At 48.0% G+C, this 20,190-nt stretch overlaps 1 protein-coding gene across 15 annotated transcripts in view; it reads left to right on the forward strand.

The window, feature by feature from the left end:
- Positions 1–17,293, forward strand: part of Patj (PATJ crumbs cell polarity complex component) — a 330,512-nt gene extending 313,219 nt beyond the window's left edge. For 7 of the 15 annotated variants that reach the window (XM_076564536.1, XM_042271444.2, XM_042271443.2 and 4 more), the window contains 3 exons: positions 4,252–4,358; positions 9,580–9,703; positions 15,434–17,293. In XM_076564536.1, the coding sequence (XP_076420651.1) occupies positions 4,252–4,358; positions 9,580–9,703; positions 15,434–15,580 (378 nt within the window). In that variant the 3' untranslated portion in view covers positions 15,581–17,293. The remainder of the gene's footprint in view (positions 1–4,251; positions 4,359–9,579; positions 9,704–15,433) is intronic. The other 8 variants (XM_076564541.1, XM_042271446.2, XM_076564540.1 and 5 more) reach the window with 3 other exon arrangements.
- The last annotated feature ends 2,897 nt before the right edge of the window (positions 17,294–20,190 follow it).

A 20,190-nucleotide genomic window follows, 5' to 3' on the forward strand; every position in this document is an offset into this window, starting at 1 on the left:
AATATCAGCACGTGGGAGGCAAAGGCAGGTTGGTCTCTGGATTCAAGGCCATCCAAGTCCATATAGTGAATTCTAGGCTAGCCAGGGCTACATAGTATGACCCTATTTCAAAACAGAAAATAAGAAAGCAAGGGAGAAAAATAGGCAATATTCTTATGGCTTCCTGGCCTGGCTCCACCACATAGGGACATGACAGCCCCATCTGATACCCTGCGGTGACCAGTCTGAGACTCTTTTTAAATGCGGGTTCTCATGAGATCCCCGTGTTCTCACTGGGCCTTTCTGTTCCACAGTGTTAGGAGACCAGATAGACTAGGCTCAGCTTCTTTTCCCACAAAGCCTGAGCCTAGTGGCTCACAACTACCCTATACTCCAGCACTCAGGAGACTGAGGCAGGAGGATCACGAGTGCCAGGCATGCCTAGACTACATAGGAGACCCTCTATCACCTCCTCTCCCTACCAAAACAGAAACCAAAGAGCATGGCGAGGACAGGAAAGAGCATGGGGAGGACAGGACAGGAGCGTGGGGAGGACAGGACAGGAGCGTGGGGAGGACAGGACAGGAGCGTGGGAAGGACGGGAAGGAGCGTGGGGAGGACGGGAAGGAACATGGGAAGGATGGGAAGGAGCATGGGGAGGACGGGACAGGAGCGTGGGGAGGCCAGGAAGGAGCGTGGTGAGGCCGGGACAGGAGCTTTATTAAACAGGCAGGGTGACCACACCAGGAACAGCAGTGATCTAAGAACCTAAGCTCAGCTGCCTACGGCAGTCCTGGACACACAGAGGAGACCCAAAGGGGAGCCGTGGAGCTCCTGCGGTAGGATTCCAGGGTGTCTTGGGCTGGCCGCCTCTGGTTGATCCTTATCTTGGGCCGCATTGGTGCCGACAGTCAGTCTGTTACAGTTGCTGAAGTCCAGAGGAAGTCACAAAGACTCAGGAGAACTCACAAGAAAGGAAAAGAAACAAGTTGGAGTCCTAAACATACCGGAGGGCTGGTGGGAGGGCTGAGCAGGTAAAGGCACTTGCTTCCAAGCCTGACAACCTGAGTTCAAACCTGGGAAGCCACAGGGGAAAGGAGAGAACTGACTCGCACAGGCTGTCCTCAGACCTCCACACACGTTCAGTGGCACAGACAGGCTCCTCCTGCCCCTAACACACACACAAACTAAACAAACACAAGGAGAAAAACTGGGCGCTGAAGAGAAGGCTCAGTAGTCGTAGTAGCACTGGCTGCTCTTCAGAAGGACCAGGGTTCAATTCCCAGCACCCACATGGCAGCTCACAACTGTCTGTGACTCCAGTTCCAGGGGATCCAACGCCCTCACACAGACACACATGCAGGCAAAACTCCAATGCTCCTAAAATTAAAAATGTCATTTGAGAAAAAAGCAAAATTCAAAATGTTGTTAGCTGGATTAGTCCCTGGGTCTACGTTAAGCCCTCTGTTATTACTCCATTTCTGTGGCGTGGCGTCTGCCACTCTAACAAGTCGTTACATTTCCTCTCTCCTTAAGGGACCAGAAACCTGTCTCCACATAACCTCCTCCGTCTCCCTGCCCCTTGAGAAGGCTTCAGACCTGCTCATCCTCTCCCAGGTTCTTCCTCAGGGGGAGTTTGTGCTGTCGTGGAGTCTGAGATGAGATGGGAAGCACCCCACAGCCACACAAACACACACCCTCACAATTCCCAAGAAACAGGTTGAAAACACAGAAGAAAGCAGGAAGAATTAACCTAAGCAGGGGCACTAGAGAAGGTCACGTGAGGATCAGGACTGCTAGTTAGACTGATGTGTGTAGAGATCCCCAGAGAGAAAACTCGAGGAGATTTAGGGGAATGGGAAGAGAGAAATGGGATTAGAAGCGGGGGTGAGGGTGGGGGTTCCTACATGTGCTTAGATTTGTATCCCAAGAACAGAGGGGAAGAGCTGAAAGGTTGGAAGTGGTGGAGCACCGTTGTGTATCTGGGAAGATGCCCGGGGAGAGTAAAAGACTGGAAGATGACAAAGGACAAGGGAACAGATGGAAGAAGGGTTTGGAATTCTGGAGGGTTACCACTCATTCGGGAGCAGGAAGTACCAAGGTAGACAGACTGAGCCCGGGTGTGGATAGCACCTCAGCGTGTGTCTCCGATAGACAGGCACCAGCCAGTTTTCGGTAGTGTGCCTTGTTGGTTCATGATGGGGGAGCTGGAGGTGTCACTGCTAAGAAGCAACAAATGAAAGGAAAAGCTAACTGAACAAGGGTGTGTTTGGAGGTCAGGAGTTTGGAGAGGAAGTAGGATGGGGCTGCATCACATGCTCAAGTGGAGTTCAGCATGTGCTCTACCCACTGATCTACATCCCCGGTCCAAATTTGGAGTTGTTGTCTTCATTTTGAGAAGCTGAGAGACGTCAGATGAAAATCTCAAGCTGAGGATCCGGGCAGAGCCCAGCAGCTGGGGTGTAAGCACACCGTTGGGATTTAAAGCCAGGGAATGTATGTGCTGGGGTTTGAGCCTGCAGCCGCCTGGGCCATGACTTGAGTCAGGAGGTCAGCCAAAAGAGAGCAGAGAGCAGACCCTAGCAACAGCAGGCAGGTCAGGGGAATGTGGGTCAGGGAGGCTCAGGCTGGCCGCTGGGGTGTAAGCTAGAATGGATGTTTGTGAAGACTGGGCTTCAGAGAGGCGTGTCCTCCCAGGCTCTGCAAGAAGAGAGGCTTGCACGGTCTGGCAGGGACTGACCTTTCCTCCTCAGACCTTTGTCCTGAACGTCTCCCCACTCAGTCACCGTTGTCCTATGACTGTGTTTCGAGAACACTCAGCACTTGCCTGTAACTGTTTTCCCCTGTCTGCGACGATTCCCAAATGTGTGCTGACCCCTCCTCTGGCCTTTTGCCTTTCCTCCGCTTTCCTGGCAGGGCAGCTGCTTCACAACTGAGGCACGTGTGCCCTCTGTTGGTCTGTCCTGAAACTGCGTCAAGTCAAGTTCCCTCCCGCACCTGCCCGAAAACTCTCCTCAGCATCTGTGCAGTATTACAGTCAGCCCTCCAGATCCCCGGGTTCTAGTGGGGTGGGGGTGGGGAGCAGCAGGAGGAGCAGTGAGGTCAGTGTGGTACCGGGGAATGTTAGGAGAGCTGCCTCAGGGCAGGACACCTTGAAGGTTATAGGCAGGACTTCAGCTTGTGGCCCCACAACATCTGGTTCTCCACAGATGGCTCCCGGCAGAGTCTGGAGTAATGTGATCCATGTTAACGTGGTTCTGGCTGCTGCCGTGAAACGGGCAGCCAGTGAAACAGCTCCACCCGAACCACACACAAGATGACTTCGTGGGTCAGCCTGTAGCATCTAAGGGGACTGTGGGCTTTGAGACAGAAGTCAAGTATGGTGCCAAAGTGTTTGTGAAACGTCGAGAACAGGTCGTGGTCATCTGGGATGCAGAAGGGTACAGGGGCACAGGCTGTGGGCAGAGGGCTGGGGACATGTTAGCTATGGGTTCCTGATAGACGCCACCCTGGGGAGCGCAGTGGGCCCACATCATGTGGATTTGGACCTAAGTGTGGGAGGGCTGGAGATAGAGTTGGAGATTATCATCACTAGGTGGTACTTAAACTCAGCATGCGACGCTGTAGACGAAAAAGACCAGGAACCCAGGAACTGGTCCTGTCACGCTGCACAGGGGTCTGCAAGAGAGGAAGGCAAAGTCAGACAGGTGGAAGAGTGTACTAGCTGGCGCTGGGCCCAGTGGCCACAGCCTGTGATCCCAGCAGCTCTTGGGAGGCTGAGGAAGGACCAGCCCCCAGACAGCCTATGCGGCTCACGAAGACCCTGCCTATTCTGTTCTGTTGAAGTTTTAAAAGGAGCAACTGGGGGCACAGGTGAGTGATCGCGTGCTCGCCAGGAGGCTCCGAGTTCAGCCCCCAGTTCCTCAAAAGAATAAAGAAGGGCCTGGGAGGCAGCCATCACAGGGAGTCACGTGAAGGAAACAGTTTATGAGGGAGAATCAGACCTTCCAGCCCAGCACCCCCATGCACTGGGGAGGCTGCAGCAGGAAGATTACGAATTCAGCTTCCTGTCTTAGGAAGTGGGGGAGAAGAAAGGGAGAAGCATGGGGGAGGAGAGGAGAAAGAGAAAGGGGGGTAAGGGAAAAAGAGAGAAAATGAGTAATCCGTCCTGTCCAGTGCTGTATGTAAGCTGAATGAGGATTGACTGCAACCACGGATTCTCTAGAACTCTTGCAGCTTATAGTAAAATGTCTTGTCATCCCCCGCCCCCAGGTTGTGGCAGATACCAATATAAGTGCCATAGCAACTCAGCTTGAAATCATGTCTACAGGCTCCCAGCTTGGCTCCACGACTGCTGACGGTCATCCCGAAGACACAGAGTGAGTATTCTAATGCAGAGGGGCCTCGCTCCTGAGCTCCGGCTTCTAAGGGGTATGCGATGTCCAAGTAGAGGAACGTGCGTGCTACGTTCTCCGGATCTAGACTAGGTCTGACCAGGAACCAGGGCTCCTCATTTCACACAAAGCTGTGTTCCACCCTAGGATCCTTCAGAGACCACGGCAGGGCCTGCACTCACACTGCTGTTTGGTTTTTTGACGCGAGCCTGTGCTCTGTCCTAAGGAACTGCAGGCTGATAGCCCAGGTCCACCCTGCTCTAAGGTATAAGGAGTCACATTTCCTTAACCCACTGAGCTAAAACCTTGTTCCGAGGTGAAATCTTGTTCCTTTGAAATCAAAGGTCCCCTTTGCTGGAGTGTTCATTACAGCTAGTCACTGCAGAGTTGTTCATTAAAGCAGTGTTTCTAGAACTACAGTGATGTAAGAATAAGAACAGGAGGCCAGCAAGATGGTTCCGCAGGGAAAGGCACTTGCCACCAAGTCTGATGGCCCGAGTTCCATCCCTACGTCCCACATAGTAGAAGGAGAAAACCAACTCACAAACTGTCTTCTGACCTCTCTGAGGACACGGTCCCCAGGAGAGTCGGGCATCTGGTCTTAGCAGGTGCCCTAGGGTTATTCTACCAGACAGGCGGAGGCCAGCTGCACTGTGAGCCCTGCTGCCTGAAGCTGTCCCTCACTCTCAGCACCTGGTCGCAGTGTGTGCTCAGTAAATGCTGTTGGTTGATAGTTCACTTACGGGGCTCATGATCACAGCCATCCACAAGGGGCTTTATTTAGGGCGTCTTAGTTTATCAATCTGAATGATACTTGGGGTGCGTCCGATAAAGAATATTAACTCAGCTCTACTTTTTCCTTGTAATACATGCCATCAGATGTGCTGAAATACTAAAATAGCATTTCTGTAGGAGAGAGTCAGGGAGGAGAGACGAGGGCCTTCGCTCAGTTGGTAGAGTGCTCCCTAGCGTTTCCAGTGCCCTGGGTTCAGTTCTCAGTACCACATAACACTGGACGTGGTAACCGGCACTGATAACCCCAGTACCAAGAGCTAGGGCAGAAGGGCCAGATGTCCAAACCCAGTCTTGATTTATATAGCAAGCTTAAGACAAGTCTCGAGTACATGACATCCTATCTATAAAAAAAGAAAGAAAGAAAGAAAGAAAGAAAGAAAGAAAGAAAGAAAGAAAGAAAGAGAAGAGAAGAGAAGAGAAGAGAAGAGAAGAGAAGAGAAGAGAAGAGAAGAGAAGAGAAGAGAAGAGAAGAGAAGAGAAGAGAAGAAAAGAAAAGAAAAGAAAAGAAAGAAAAGAAAAATCTCATACACGTAGTCCCAGCACTTTGCAAGGCCAAGGCCACCATGAGCTGCATGATGAAAACAGTAAGATTAAAGCCCAGGTCTTCATGGAAGAACAGTGCTGCCCTTCTACCTGGTCCTTTGCTCTAACTCCACAGCTTCCAGCAGGGAGCTGTCAGCACAAACAGATCCACAGCTAACATGGGAGTGTATTAAAAAAAACGAGTCTCTGCCAGGCATAGTGGTCACACCTTTAATCCCAGCGCCAGGGAGGGAGAGGAAGCACTCTATGAGTTCAAGACCAGCCTGAGCTACATAACAGAGAAACCCTGGCTTGATAGAAAGAGGGCCTGAGAGATGGCTCAGTAGCTAAGAGCATTGGCAGCTCTTCGAGAGGTCCTGAGTTCAATTCCCAGCAACTATATGGTGGCTCACAACCATCTATAATGGGATCAGATGCCCTCTTCTGGCATAAAGTGTCCATGTGGATAGAGCACCATATACATAAAATAAATAAATCTTAATAAATTATTTTTTTAAAAAGTGAAAGAGAGAAGGAAATGTTAAGGCAGGGCTTGAGAAGGTGACTCAGAGGTGAAGCGCATATACTGTTTTTCAAGAGGACCTGAGTTCAGTTCCCAGCAGCCGCGTTAGGTCGTTTGCGGTCACCTACAACTCCAGCTCCAGATGATCCAGCACCCTCTTCTTGACTCCGCAGGTGTCTGCATTCCCACAGACACACAAGCACCACATATTCATAATTATAAAAATAATTTTCAAAGAAGAAATATTAAGGTATTATGAGGTAAATTGACATGCTCCAGATGACACACGGTCCAGATTGCGAGTGGGCCCAGGTGTGCAGGTCCTAAGGACTGGGTGGCCCTGAGACTAGTTCTAATCTGATAACCTTGAGCACTTCAATTTCTCTCCCAGTGTCCTTGGCAAGGGAGGTCATGTCCGCAAAAGCGTCAGAATCAGGCTAGGTGCAGCTGCTAGGCCATCGTTGAGCATGCTCATGAGGCCACAGAGAGAGACAGGCCCAGCCTTACTCATGATATCATCTCCGTTCCATGTAGGGACAGTTCGTTATTTCAACAGATGTTTGTTGAGCACCTCTCTAAGGCCAGACACTGTCCTGGAACTGAGTTCTGAGGATTCAGACACAGGAATGTTTGTAAAGAGGTGGCCCTACCTAGCCTGAATGGAAACGTAGACCTGTAAATTAATGACTGTGGAAGGGCCAGTAAGGGTAATTAAGTTTAGGGAGCTCAGGGTCCTTGAAGCCATTGCCATGGGCCTGACTTGGGGTGTGTGTTGGTGGGGTAATTGGAGAAGCTAATGGTGAGTTCTGAAAGAATCAGGCTAAGCAGGGTGGCATTCAAAAGCATCTATAATTTGTACAGCACAGACTATAGCAGTGAACAACTGCTCTTTAAAAAATAAAATTACATCAACAAGCAGTGCTTATTAGTGTCAGCCAGATGGAAACCAACCCAAAAATAAGTTAGGCAAACTTCCGGGGGATGTTTAATCAGAACAGCATAATCAGAGGTCACATACCCCTTCACGGTTTTCTGATACATGAATGGCTAAGTTCATAACAAGTGGCTCTGCCTCTCAGACGTGCATGCTGCCACAAAACAAGGTATGTTGTCAGTATGGACTGTGTACATCCTGGAGCCAGGCAGGCATGGTGATACACACCTGTAATCCCAGGTTTTAAGCAGAAGCAGGAGGACACTGAGTTTAAGGCCAGCTAGGGCTATATGGCACAGCTCTGTCTCAAAATGAAAAGAAAGAGACCCTCCCACCACAAACCAGAAGGTAGGGATGGAGACCCCAGAATTCCTTTGGGTTTTAACCCTTTGGATAGTATAACGTGGAAAGGGCTGAGACGTTTCTCAGTTGGTACAGCACTTGCCTAGCATGCATGAAGCCTTTGGTTTGATCCCCTGTACCACATAAAACGAAGCCTGGTGTTTCAAGCCTCTAATCCCAGCCGTTGGGAGATGGAAACATAAGGATCAGAAATTCAAGGTGACCCTTGGCTACATAGCCAGTTCAGGGCCAGCACTGGCTACATGAGACCCTGTGTCGAAAGAAAACTAGTAAGCTGAGATTAGATGGCTTGAGCACACAATGTGATTTAAATTTTTGTAATGTTGTCTGAGAGAGAAGACTTCCACACTGACGAAAATCTTGGTCACACATTTGGAACAGGTTGTCTTGACCCATCTCGCTTCACACTGGTGACCCACTTCTCTCCTGGATCTTAGTTCCTGTTAGACAGCTATGGTCATGAGTTTCCTGGGAGCACGTGGATAGCTAAGATAGAAGGAACAGGTAGCCAGGGAGAGGGAAAGATGTGCTAATTACAGTAGTGTGGAATCGGGACCAGGGACAGAAAGACTGGGCCCATCCTCCTGAAGGAGGCAGGTGGACCGGGAAGAGGGTCTTCCCACCCTAGGAGGAGCGCTGGGGCACGTGGACAGGAAAGGGCATCAGTTCCCAAGTGCCCCAAGTCCCTGGGGACGGCAGGCTGTGTACTGCTGGCTCTGCAATCCACACGTCTCCTCCTCCTTTAAACAGAGTAGGTCAGACTTGAAACCACAGCATAGTTCTGGATTTTTGATAAGGTTAAAAGCTTATCTGGGTGTGAAGGTGGCTCATGCCTGTGATCCTAGCTCTCAGGAGGCTGAGGAAGGAGTATTGATTGCTGTGAGTTCAAGGCTAGTCTGAGCTACAGAGTGAGTTACAGGTTAACCTGAGCTACAGCTCAAAGCATGATTCAAAATGGGGGAAGGGGGCTTGGCAAGACGGCTCGGTGGGCAAAGGCACTGGCTGCCAAGACTGGCAACCCGAGTTCAGTCCCCAGAACCCCATGGTAGAAGACAGACGTGAACCCTAAAAATTGTTCTCTGACTTTGACATGTACATGTACACAAGCACATTAAAGTATATATATTACATATAACACACTAAAAATTAGGCCAAGCAGCCAGGAGATGGTAGCTCATGCCTTTAATCCCAGCACTCAGAGGCAGAGGCAGGTGGATCTCTGTGAGTTCGAGGCCAGCCTGGTCTACAGAGCAAGATCCAGGACAGCCAGAGCTACACAGAGAAACCCTGTCTTGAAAAAAACCAAAAAAAAAAAAAAAAGAAAAGAAAAGAAAAAAATTGTACCAAGCCTTATCATACATGCCTAGAATGCCAAGAATTCATGCTGTTCGGGACACTGAGGCAGGAGCATCATGATCTCAAGGCCAGTCTGAGCTACATGGTGACCCTTCATAACTTAGCAAAACTCTGTCTCAAAAATAAAATAGAATAAAAAGAAAACAGGCTGAGGTGTAGCTCAGTGCTGCAGCTCCTAGGAGCCTAGAGGGCACAAGGCCATTGGTACTATCTCCAGTACCACACACACACCACACCACACAGACAAGAGGCCAGCCCAGGCTACACAAGATCCCAGCGAATGAAACAAAGTGAATTAATTAAGAGCCAAGCATAAAGATGGGTATAATAGCTGATGCCCCAAATCTCGGAACTTAGGAGGCTAAAAGCAAGAGGTTGAGATGTTCAAGGCCAACTGAGGTCACATAAGAAAGGAGGAGGATGGAGCCATGCATGGAGAAAGGTGTGTTGCTGATGTAGTGACTATTTTAATTAGAAAGCAGTGGACTCTTTGCAAGAGAGAGCCCTAAACCACAAGAACATTGGTGATGAGCTGATGTGGCATGAAAAATGTACAACAACGTTTCCAGATCGCTCGCTCAGAGTCTGATTTGATAAAATGGCATTCATAGCTTCGCAGTATGGAAGTCTCTCTCAAGTCTGTGTGCTTCCATTAAAATGAACTCCCTCTCAGTGTCTGCCCTCAAATTAAACAGCATGCGTTGTGCTTTCAGAACACCTGCACCTAAGATTATTACTTTGGAGAAAGGCTCTGCAGGATTGGGGCTTAGTATTGTAGGGGGTTATGGAAGTCCACACGGAGACCTGCCAATTTATGTCAAGACTGTATTTGCAAAGGTATTTTTTTCCTTTTTACTGTTCTTCTAAAATCAACACTAGTGAGATTCTTGAGTGCTTTGTACTGGCTTGCTGTGGGTTGCGCTAATGGGAGGGTGGCATTTCATTTAGGTCTCATAGGAAACGGCCTACCAGGGAAGACAGTGTCACAGCAGTGGGATCCTAAGAAGCAGTTTTCTCTGTACTGCGTGAGGAAGCTGCCACTCACAGATTCGAGGAGCATCTTCAGCAGCGCCCGCTCTGGAGGCCGACTTCGGATGCATTATTCTATTCTAGGCTGAAAGGGATTCAGCTTTGTGCTTTAAGAAAGAAAATCAGGGTCTTGGTGTGGTGGCGCACACCTTTGATCCCAACACTTACACTCAGGAGGCAGAGACAAGTGGATCTCTGTGAGTTCAAGGCCAACCTGGTCTACAGAGTGAGTTCCAGGAGAGAGTGGGGGAGGACTGTCATGGGGCTATAGAGCTGGCTTAGTGGGTAAGGCGTCTGCTTTGCGAGCACGAAGAGTGAGTTGAGACGCCAACACTCACAGAGAGCAGCACTGTGGGGCAGAGGCAGGCGGTCCCAGGCTCACAAGGCAGCCAGTCCAGCTGAATGGGGGAGCTCCAGGTGTGAGAGACACTACCTCAAAAAATAAAAGTGGAAATAAATAAGGATAAGGATAGAGGAAGATATCCAACATTAGCCTCTAGCTTCCACAAAAAAAACATGCAGAGGCCGGCACACACAACTTCATCTGTACACGCGCACACACACACACACACAACTTCACCTGTATACACACACACACACACACACACACACACACACACACACACACCATGTGTACGCACTCACACAATGCCAGGCAGCAGAGAGCTGGGGTAGAAGCTCTGCAATCTTCAGATCACTGAGAAATTGTTGGCTTAAGTTTCTCCCCTGGGTACTTGATAAGTTGGTCTAATACCGAATCATGGTGATTCAGGAAGTAAACACTATTTCCAAACCAGGTAGGGGCACACACCTGTAATCCCAGCACTCAGAAGGCTGACACAGGTCATCACTGTACGTTCAAGGTCAACCTGGGCTACATTTTAGAACCTGTCTTAAATAAAGAACACAAAACAGCAAATAACAACCTCACACTACTCTCAGCATGCCCCAGGTAATCAGTGTCCTCTACTCCTGCTGCTTCTATGTGGCTTCTAGAATAATCACTTTTAATTTCAGTGTGAGTTGTAGATTAGCATTTAATTTTATCTTAAATTTTGAAGACCTGTGAAAAGTCCTTAGGATCAACATCCTGCCTTTCTCTTTCACTTGTTTGTGAATTTATGTTTTGGCTCATTCGTTTGTGAATTTATGTTTTGGCTCATTCGTTGTTGCTGTAGCAGCTCATTCAGGCTGCCCTGGAGCTGTCTTGCCTCAACCTTTGATCTCCTGATCCTACCTGCTGAGTGTGCATGTCAGGCATGTGCCGCCACGCCTGGCTTCTTACTGTTCACTTTTAAAACTACAATCATTCATTCATTCATTGATCCAGTGGCTTTCTATTGAATCATATTCCTAAAGAAAGAAAGGCTCTTGGTGAAATATAGTGTATGAAGTTCTCACAGAATTAAAAAATATTTTAAATAGTTATTTGTTTGTTTGTTTGTTTGTTTGTTTCAAGACAGGGTTTCTCTGTGTAACAGCCCTGACTGTCCTGGAACTCACTCTGTAGACCAGGCTGGCCTCAAACTCACAGAGATCCGCCTGCCTCTGTTGGGATTGAATGTGCAAGTCACCATACCCAGCTATTTTTTAAAAAAGAAAGAAAAGTTTTCTTTTATCCTTGTTTTTTGTTTTGTTTGTTTGTTTGTTTGTTTGTTTGTTTGTTTTGAGACAGGGTTTCTCTGTGTAGATTTGACTGTCCTGGAACTTACTCTGCAGACCAGACTGACCTGGAACTCACAGAGATCCACCTGCCTCTGCCTCCCAAGTGCTGGGATTAAAGGCGTGCGCCACCACTGCATGACAGAAAAGGTTTCCAAAGAAGTAAAGATAGACCCTCTATCTTCCTAGAAAGTTTTGCTAATATTAACACAAGCTTGCTGTTACTTGCACACATCTTGCCTGCTACCTGGACTCTTGAATCAAGGGGTGTTTGCTTTTGGGTAACTCTAGACAGCCCCATATTTAGCCATGTGTCCCTCTTGGTGGAGGGTGGTTATCACACGTAGGCAGAAGTGCGACTCGGCCGATGAACGGCAGCGACTCATCAGAGGCGGTTTCACAGGGCCGGTGCCCAGCCTGAGCGATCGTGAGGCAGATACACACGCTGGCCTCCAGAGACACGTGTGACAGCACGAGTGGTTGTGACCATTATTCGCAAGGGGCACTGTTGCAGGTGGCTGGCTTTGGCAGCCTCTGCTCTGGAGTGTAAGGCTGCAGGGGCCCTGCCATTCTGCGTCTGCCTCCATGATACACCCAGCATGGCTGTGTAGCAGGAATCTTAGGTGTTATTAATAAAATCAAACCTGAGGCCAGTTATTGGGGTGAGCGCTGGAAGATCAGAGAAGCAGAACAAGCCACAGCTTCCTCAATTCCCCAGCTGGTCCTGTTTCCTTGGACTGGAAGCTTCTGAGTCCTCATCCAGAATGGATCTCAGCTGAACTGCTGCTCGAAAGCCTGAAAGCTTAACCAGTCAAATGCTTCTAGTTTCTGGTCTTCGCGCCTTATATATCTTTCTGCTTTCTGCCATCACTCCCTGGGATTAAAGGCTCACTTTCTGGGATTAAAGGCGTGAGTCACCATGCCTGGCTGTTTCCAATGTGGCCTTGAACTCACAGAGATCCAGGGGGATTTCTGCCTCTGGACTCTGGAATGCTAGTATTAAAGGCGTGTGCTACCACTGCCTATCCTCCATGTTTAATATTGTGGCTGTTCTGTCTCTGACCCCAGATAAGTTTATTAGCGTGCACAGTATTTCGGGGAACACAATGCCACCACATGGCTGACTCACTTCATGATGCCCATGCCATGTTAGCTGTGGTCCAGAAAGCTGGAAGGCCTTTGCCTTGGGCTAGAGAGCAGCCAGCTGGCTAGCTGCACCTGTCTGTGCTTCCCAGAGGCCAGCGTGGGTGGGGATGTCATCAGCACACCTAGCTGAAAGTGACATCCATATGTACTCCGGTGCGTTTGAAAGCGACCATCTCCAGATATGTCGAAGACTGAGGCCTGGGAGAGAGCGCCTTGAAGTTTGAGGCCAGTTTTGGCTGCAGAGTGAGACACTGTCTAAAAATAAATAAATACATCCAAAAAAGAAAATCAAAGAAGGAAAATAATGACATTGGAGTGGGATGTAGTGAGCGGGAGTGGTGAGCACTCTGAAGTGCTGTGGGAAGCCCTTGGCGGACATCCCCTGGACAGGCGTCCTCTAGAAGCTCCCAAGGGAGTAACAGCCGTACTGGTGACTAGTGACCATCCTTGTAAGTTGGTTTCCTTTGGTTTTGTTGGGGGAGTTGTTTCACTTTTGAGATAGGAGCTCATGTAGCTCAGGCTGGCCTTAAACTCTTGATGTAGCCAAGGATGACCTTGAACCACCCCCCACCTACTCCATCCCCTCCCCCTCCCCCCAGGTCCTGCCCCCTAGATTGTAGGCATGAGTCACCACACCTAGTTTGGTTTTGGGAGTTGTTTGTGGTGTGTTTTATTTTTTAAGGGATGTGTTCTTTTGTTTTGCTTTGCTTTGCTTTGCTTTTTGAGATAAGGTTTCTCTGTAGCCCTGACTGTCCTAGAACTAACTCTGTAGATCCTCCTGCCTCTCTGCCTCCCAAGTGCTGGGATTAAGGGCATGCACCTGGCTGGAATGTGATTTTGTTTGTTTGTTTGTTTGTTTTTGTTTTTCGAGACAGGGTTTCCCTGTGTAGCTTTGCACCTTTCCTGGAACTCACTTGGTAGCCCAGGCTGGCCTTGAACTCACGGAGATCCGCCTGGCTCTGCCTCCAGAGTGCTGGGATTAAAGGTGTGCCGCCTGCGTGATTTTTTTTTTTTTTTAAGTGAAACCTACCTAAAAATTAAAATTTCTGAATTTAAAAGAAGAAAAAAAAATGTCTAAGCCCTGGTTCCTAGCCCACCTAGTGTAGTCAGTCTTGGTAGAAGACTGTTCTGGGGCTGTCAAGATGGTTCACTTGCTGCAGGAACTTGTCTGCAAGCTTGGTGGCTTATCTTTGATCCCCCAAACCAACACGGTGGAAAGAAAGAGCCGACTCCCAAAAGTTGTCCTCTGACCTCCACACATGCGTGGTGACAGATGTGTGCGCGTGCACACACACTGAATGTAAAAATATTCTGAAAGCACATTCCAGTGCAAATAATAACAATCACCATCACCTGTCGCATTGGACATCACTGAGCCTTCCTCTTTTTCCTTTTGCTCGATAAATTTGGCCAGGATATCCGAGTTACAAAATAAATTAGAGAATCAATAAACCTAAAGCTGACAGAGATTTTCCCCCCTGGTAAAGCTTTTCTAAAATGATCCTGACATTGTTTCTCCCACACACAGAGTGTGGAACTCTAACGTCCCCCAAGCTGCCTTCAGATAGGACGCTTGCCTCAGAATCTCTCCCTTCTCGGGCTTCTGGAGCTGTGAAACGTTGGGTGTGGTTTATACATCAAAACTTTTTAATAATTATCTTCCTTGACTAAAAGGTTATTTAATATAGCCTGTAGTGACTCTTCACCACTCTAGAAACCTGACATGTCTACATCACAGGTGCTGTGAGCATGTGGAAACTGAGAGTCCATCTGACTAGCAGGCTCTTAGATGCTGTCGGCCAGTGCGTGATCAGTTGAAAACTTCAAATTCATGAGCTGGAAAGATGGCTCAGGAGTTAAGGGTGCGCTGATCTTACACAGTTGGGCCCCCAGCACCAATGTGCTCATAACTGCCTGGAGCTGCAGCTGCAGGGGAGTCTGATGACTCTGGCCTCCCTCAGGCACCTGCACTCATGTGTGCATACCTACACACACAGGCACGTAGTTTTTTAAAATAAGTCTTAGAAAGAAACTTCAAAGTCAAAGCCACCTGAGGTCTTGGTCCTCTCAGCAGCCAACAAGAAATAGGCCTCCTCTAGCCGGGCGGTGGTGGCGCACGCCTTTAATCCCAGCACTCGGGAGGCAGAGCCAGGCGGATCTCTGTGAGTTCGAGGCCAGCCTGGGCTACCAAGTGAGCTCCAGGAAAGGCGCAAAGCTACACAGAGAAACCCTGTCTCGAAAAACCAAAAAAAAAACAAACAAACAAAGAAATAGGCCTCCTCAGAAGGTAGAGGCAGGTGATCTCTATGACTCTGGGGCCAGCCTGGGCTACATAGTGAGTTCTAGGTCAGCAGAGTTACAATGGGACCCTGTAGAAAAAGAAGGAAGGAAGGAAAGAAGGGAAGAAGGAAAGGAGGGAGGGAGAGAGGGAGGGAGGAAGGGATGATGATGATGATACATGCTAACTTAGGAAATTTAGGGGTGATGTTTGGAAGCCCTGGGCAGTGTGAGACATGAGATTGAGCATCATGAGAGCGTAGACTGAGCATGCCGGGTCTAAAGTCTTCAGGACAGCACTATTTTGGATCTGGGATGTTTTATTCAGATTATACAATGTTAACAAATATGGAAGGGAATTCACTAGAGCTTCATATATACTTTATAGTTTATATAACTGAAGATAATTTCATGCAATATTTCTAGTAAGTTCGTCATGTTTCTCGTTCATAGGGAGCAGCTGCAGAGGATGGCCGATTAAAACGAGGTGACCAGATCTTAGCTGTCAACGGCGAGCCCCTGGAAGGTGTTACACACGAGCAAGCTGTCGCCATTCTACAGCAGCAGAGAGGGACTGTGGCCTTGACCGTGCTGCCCTGAGCACAGGCCCTGATCGTGACAGATGAGACTGTGACAGCATTCTGTGGCTTTCAGTTGGGATGAAAAGTTGCCTCAGCTCAAACTCAGTATCATCATTGGCTCTGATTCTGTTTGTAGAAACCGGAGCTGCCGGCCCTGCTTCCTAGCCCACATCCCTCATTCCCACAGAGGCTTAACTGCACGCGCCTGTGGTTTCCTCTAATGAGTGGAAACAGAGGTTTAGCTTGTCATCTTAACTTGTGATTTGCTTATGCTAATTTGTCTCTTCCTATAAGGCAGAAAACATTAGCAGTGTAATTAACTTCCTCACAATGAACTATTCAGACTGTGTGACTGACTCACAGTCAAGTCAATCTCAACCCCTGTCTCTAGCTAGATCTGTATATGTTAGTCATTGGTGATTTTGAGGAGTTCATTTGCAGATTCTGTAATCTACTCAGCATCCTGAAAGGCCTTGTTTCTGAGTTTCCCAAGTGCACACAGCTTATCAAGTGTGGCTTGCTAAGCCCTCAAGTTCGGAATCCTAGCCACGCCAGCTCACATTGCTGGAAAGCCGATGCAGAGTGAAGGGCATCTTAGCAGGTCAGCGTCGCCCATCCTCCTCCCCTGTGGACCACAGGCCAGGAGGTGCAAGCCTTGGACCACACTGTAGAGATAAGCAAGTGTAGGCATCCTCAGCCTATTCAGAGTGAGTGACAAGGGTAGTTTGCCTTTCCCTTACCTCCATGCCAGCGTGCCCAGAAGCTCAGCCTACAGCAGCTGTGTGCAAGACTTGAACATAAAGTAACTGAGCAGATGACCTGGGAGTCCAGTGCTCAGCTTAAGTTTCCCAGGCTCCTCCTGCTGCTGGCTGAAGTTCTACATCTAAGAAAGCAATCGTAGCAGAGTGTAAGACGGCTTGTAGAGTGAAATGGGCTGGAAGGGGGAGATGCTCATCATTGCGTTCTGCAGAATCTTCTGTTGGAAACAAAGGAGAGTGCCATGAAAGGTGAGCACAAGGTCAGCAATGGCCGTGGGCCGGCATCATTAGCTATAACTCAGTGCTGCACATTGTTCAGTAATCGCCGGGACGTAATGGGCCCTAATGTAAAGTGTTATTTAATTAGTGAGGACTTTAACTGAGATTCCCTTTGAGTAGATGTAATCCCGGAGTGCATTAACTCTTGGTGGAATATTTGTGTGGCTAGTATAAAGGAGTGCCTCGGTTTTGTGTTGTCAGTGCATTTCCCTGGCTGCTATTAAGTTTTTTGAGATTCCATGGGGTTTTTGGAATTTCTAATGTATCCAAGGTACATGGTTCTGTTAGGGTCCCGTCTCCCAGTTCAGGAGAAGCCACCAGCCTCAGTGTTCTGTGGGAATGATGCCTGCAAGAACACCTCAAGCAGCAGAGGCCGAATGAAGCCCAGGTGAAAATGCACCTTAAAAGATAAAGATAGGGGCTGGAGAGGTGGCTCAGCGGTTAAGAGCACTGGCTGCTCTTCCAGAGGTCCTGAGTTCAATTCCCAGCAACCACACGGTGGCTCACAACCATCTGTAATGAGGTCTGGTGCCCTCTTCTGGTGTTCAGGTACATGCAAGCAAGCAGAACACTGTGTATAGATAATAAATAAATAAATCTTAAAAAAAAAAAGATTAAGATAGCTGATTTATGCTCTCCAAGTGTGATTCTGCTTCATTTTGATGAAATGACCTTAAATACACATTTTGAAATAATACATTGTTATTGTGTCTTTCTTTACACGCCATCCTTTTAGGGCATGCTACTAAAAGTCTGTCAGTGAAATAATTATGATCCTTTATGCGTCAAGTTCTTCAGGGGCCCTTTCTCTTTCCACAGGACTAGTGAGGAGTTGCTGTGCTAAAAAAAGGTTTGTTGCCATCAGAACTTACTGTACACCGAGAAGACAGTAATTTGCAAAAGTAGTTTTCTTAAAATAACATATTATTTTTTGGCCATTTAAGTCTATTATTAAAGTCACTGACTGGAGTTAGCCAAAGAAGTAAAGTGAACTAGAAAAAAATTAAAACTACAGAATGTTTTTATGTGTAGATAATTCTAAAGGTTGTAAATCAAGGCAGCTGGCTAAGGAGCAGGCGGAGACATGGTTTATTTTGTTCTTTAGTTCCGCTTTTCAGTGTCCTGGGTTGAGGATGTAGCTCAATAGGTAGAGCGCCCTCTTCTGACGTCAGTGGGTACTGCAGGCACATGGTGCACAGGTCCACATGAAGGCAAAACACCTCTTCGTATAAAATGAACTACATTTAAAAATAAAAACTGTAGTCTTTTTTTAAGAAGATTTATTGTGTGTTTGCCTGCGTGAGTTTTATGTAGCACACAGATGTAAGAGCCTAAGTGGGCCGGCACAGAACCTTAGATTTCCTATCCCTGGAGTTGTGAGCCACCATGTGAGCGCGCTGGAGGAGCAGTCAGTGCCCTTAACTTAAACCTTAGCCGTCTCTCCAGCCTCCAAAATTTCAATCTTGTATTTTTTTAAGATATAGTTTATTATTTCTAATTATGGGGGGACACAGTGTTCACATGAGTGCAGGTTCCCTCGGGGGCATCAGACTCTTTAGGAGCTGGAGTTACACACAGTTGTGAGCCAACTGAGTGGGCGCTGGGAACTGAACTCGGGTCCTCCGGAACAGCAGCACGTGCTCTTAACCACTGAGCCATGTCTCCAGCCCCTTTGTTCCTTTGGTTTTTTGTTTTTGTTTGTTTTGTGATGGGGGTCTCACTGTGTAACCCTAGCTGGTCTAGAATTCACTATAAAGACTAGGGTGACCTCAAACGCATTGAAATCCACCTGCCTCTGCCTCGAGTGCTGGGACTAAAGGCATGCCTAAATTCTTTTCTGTAAAATAAAAATAAATCTTTTTAAAAAGAGACAGCTGGCGCTGCTTACAGGAATGCCCCCCTACCTTCCTGAGCCCGTGGAATGCGCAGCTTTACTTATCAGTGTCATCCTGCCCTGTACATCTCAGCCCCTGGACCCTTCCTGCACCGTGGAATGCACAGTTTTACTTTATCGGTGGTCATCCTGCCCTGTAGACCTCTGAACTCTCCTGTCCAAGGTCCTAGCAAGCCTTCCACGACAACAGCTTCAAACCCCACCAACATAGGAGACAGCACCATTTTAAAGAGAGTGAAGGGGGACTCTGGGAGAAACGCACACCACAAGTCTTAGACTTTCCTCCCCAGAGTCTTCTGTTCCTTAACCCTCTGCTGAAAATCTATATTTAAAATGTTTTTTAATAAACATCAATTCTGCTTCATGTTGGCTCCTCTTCCTGAATCCTTTTCTGTGGGAAACCAAGGGTGGGGTTTTACCGCAGTCGGGGTACCTAAAAGACTAAGGGAAGTCGGGCTGCTGAAACCAAGAGCTCCGGGCAGGCAAGGCCACCCTGTTTAGGCACCTTTTAGGCAAAAATGAAATCAAGGCAAGAGCGCCCCATCCTCCTAACCTCTCCTACCACTCCCTGGTAAGAAGCCTGCAATACCTCAGATGAGCGCGTGGTGGCGCAAGAGACACCGCGAGTATGAGGTTTTGACCAGCGCTCCTTGGCAGGTCAAGGAGTCTGGCATGAGAGATCCGCCCGCAGTGAGTGGTTTCTCTGAAGCCCAGTTCTCAGATTGTTAGCCTCACATCCAACCAGGCTCTCAACAGACAGCACAGGGAGGACTGTATCCCTCGGAATTGATTTTAGTCCCTAAGGCCAGGTTCCATTGCCTTCCAGTTCTCCCCTTCCCAGGGACCAGATGGATCAGTTGCCCTGGACCACCGTGCAGAAATACATGAATGTGAGTGTTTGGGAACTTGGGACCCCACCCCAGCCCCTTTCCCTACTTCCAGGATGGGCACTGTTGGGGAGCCTTGTTGCTAGAACTAATCACGTTAGTGTGTGTGTGTGGGGGGGGGCACATTCTAAATGCTATTGAGAAACTTAATAATAGCAAATTGAACAGTTAATAAAACTGATCTTTGCTGAGGATGTAACTCAATTGGTAGCCTCACATGCACAAAGCCCTGGATTCCATTGCTGGCATAAACTAGGGATGGTGGCACATGCTTGTCATCTGAGCATTCAGGTCACACGAAGATCAGGAGTTCAAAGTCACCCTATGTTATATAGAAAGTCTGAGGCTACATGAAACCCTGTCTGTTTATACATAAAACCCACAGATGAGATACAATAAGGTTTTTCATGTAGCTGCAATATGCATTAAGGGCTCAGGAGCTAGGAACTGGATGAGTCGTGTTTCCAGGACAGGTTCACACCATAGCCCAGCACTTAGGAGATGGAGGCAAGAGAATTTCTGCAAACCGAGGCCAACTTGCTCTACATAGCAAGTTCCAAGCCAGCCGGAACTACACAGTGAGACCCTGTCTCAAAAAAAAAAAAAAAAAAAAAACGCACACACGCATGCACGCACGTACATGTACATAAAAATGAATACATCTTCAAAAAGTGAAATTTGCAAGTAAATGGATAGAAGTGGAAAATATTATACTGAGTGCTCTCAACCACTCAGCCATGATCCTGGATACAGTGAGTAAAGGTGGGAGTGAGGAATACAGTCTTGTCTGGTTGGAATTACATTCTGTAAG

This window comes from Peromyscus maniculatus, chromosome 2 (assembly GCF_049852395.1).
Source record: "Peromyscus maniculatus bairdii isolate BWxNUB_F1_BW_parent chromosome 2, HU_Pman_BW_mat_3.1, whole genome shotgun sequence".
Lineage (NCBI taxonomy): Eukaryota > Metazoa > Chordata > Mammalia > Rodentia > Cricetidae > Peromyscus > Peromyscus maniculatus.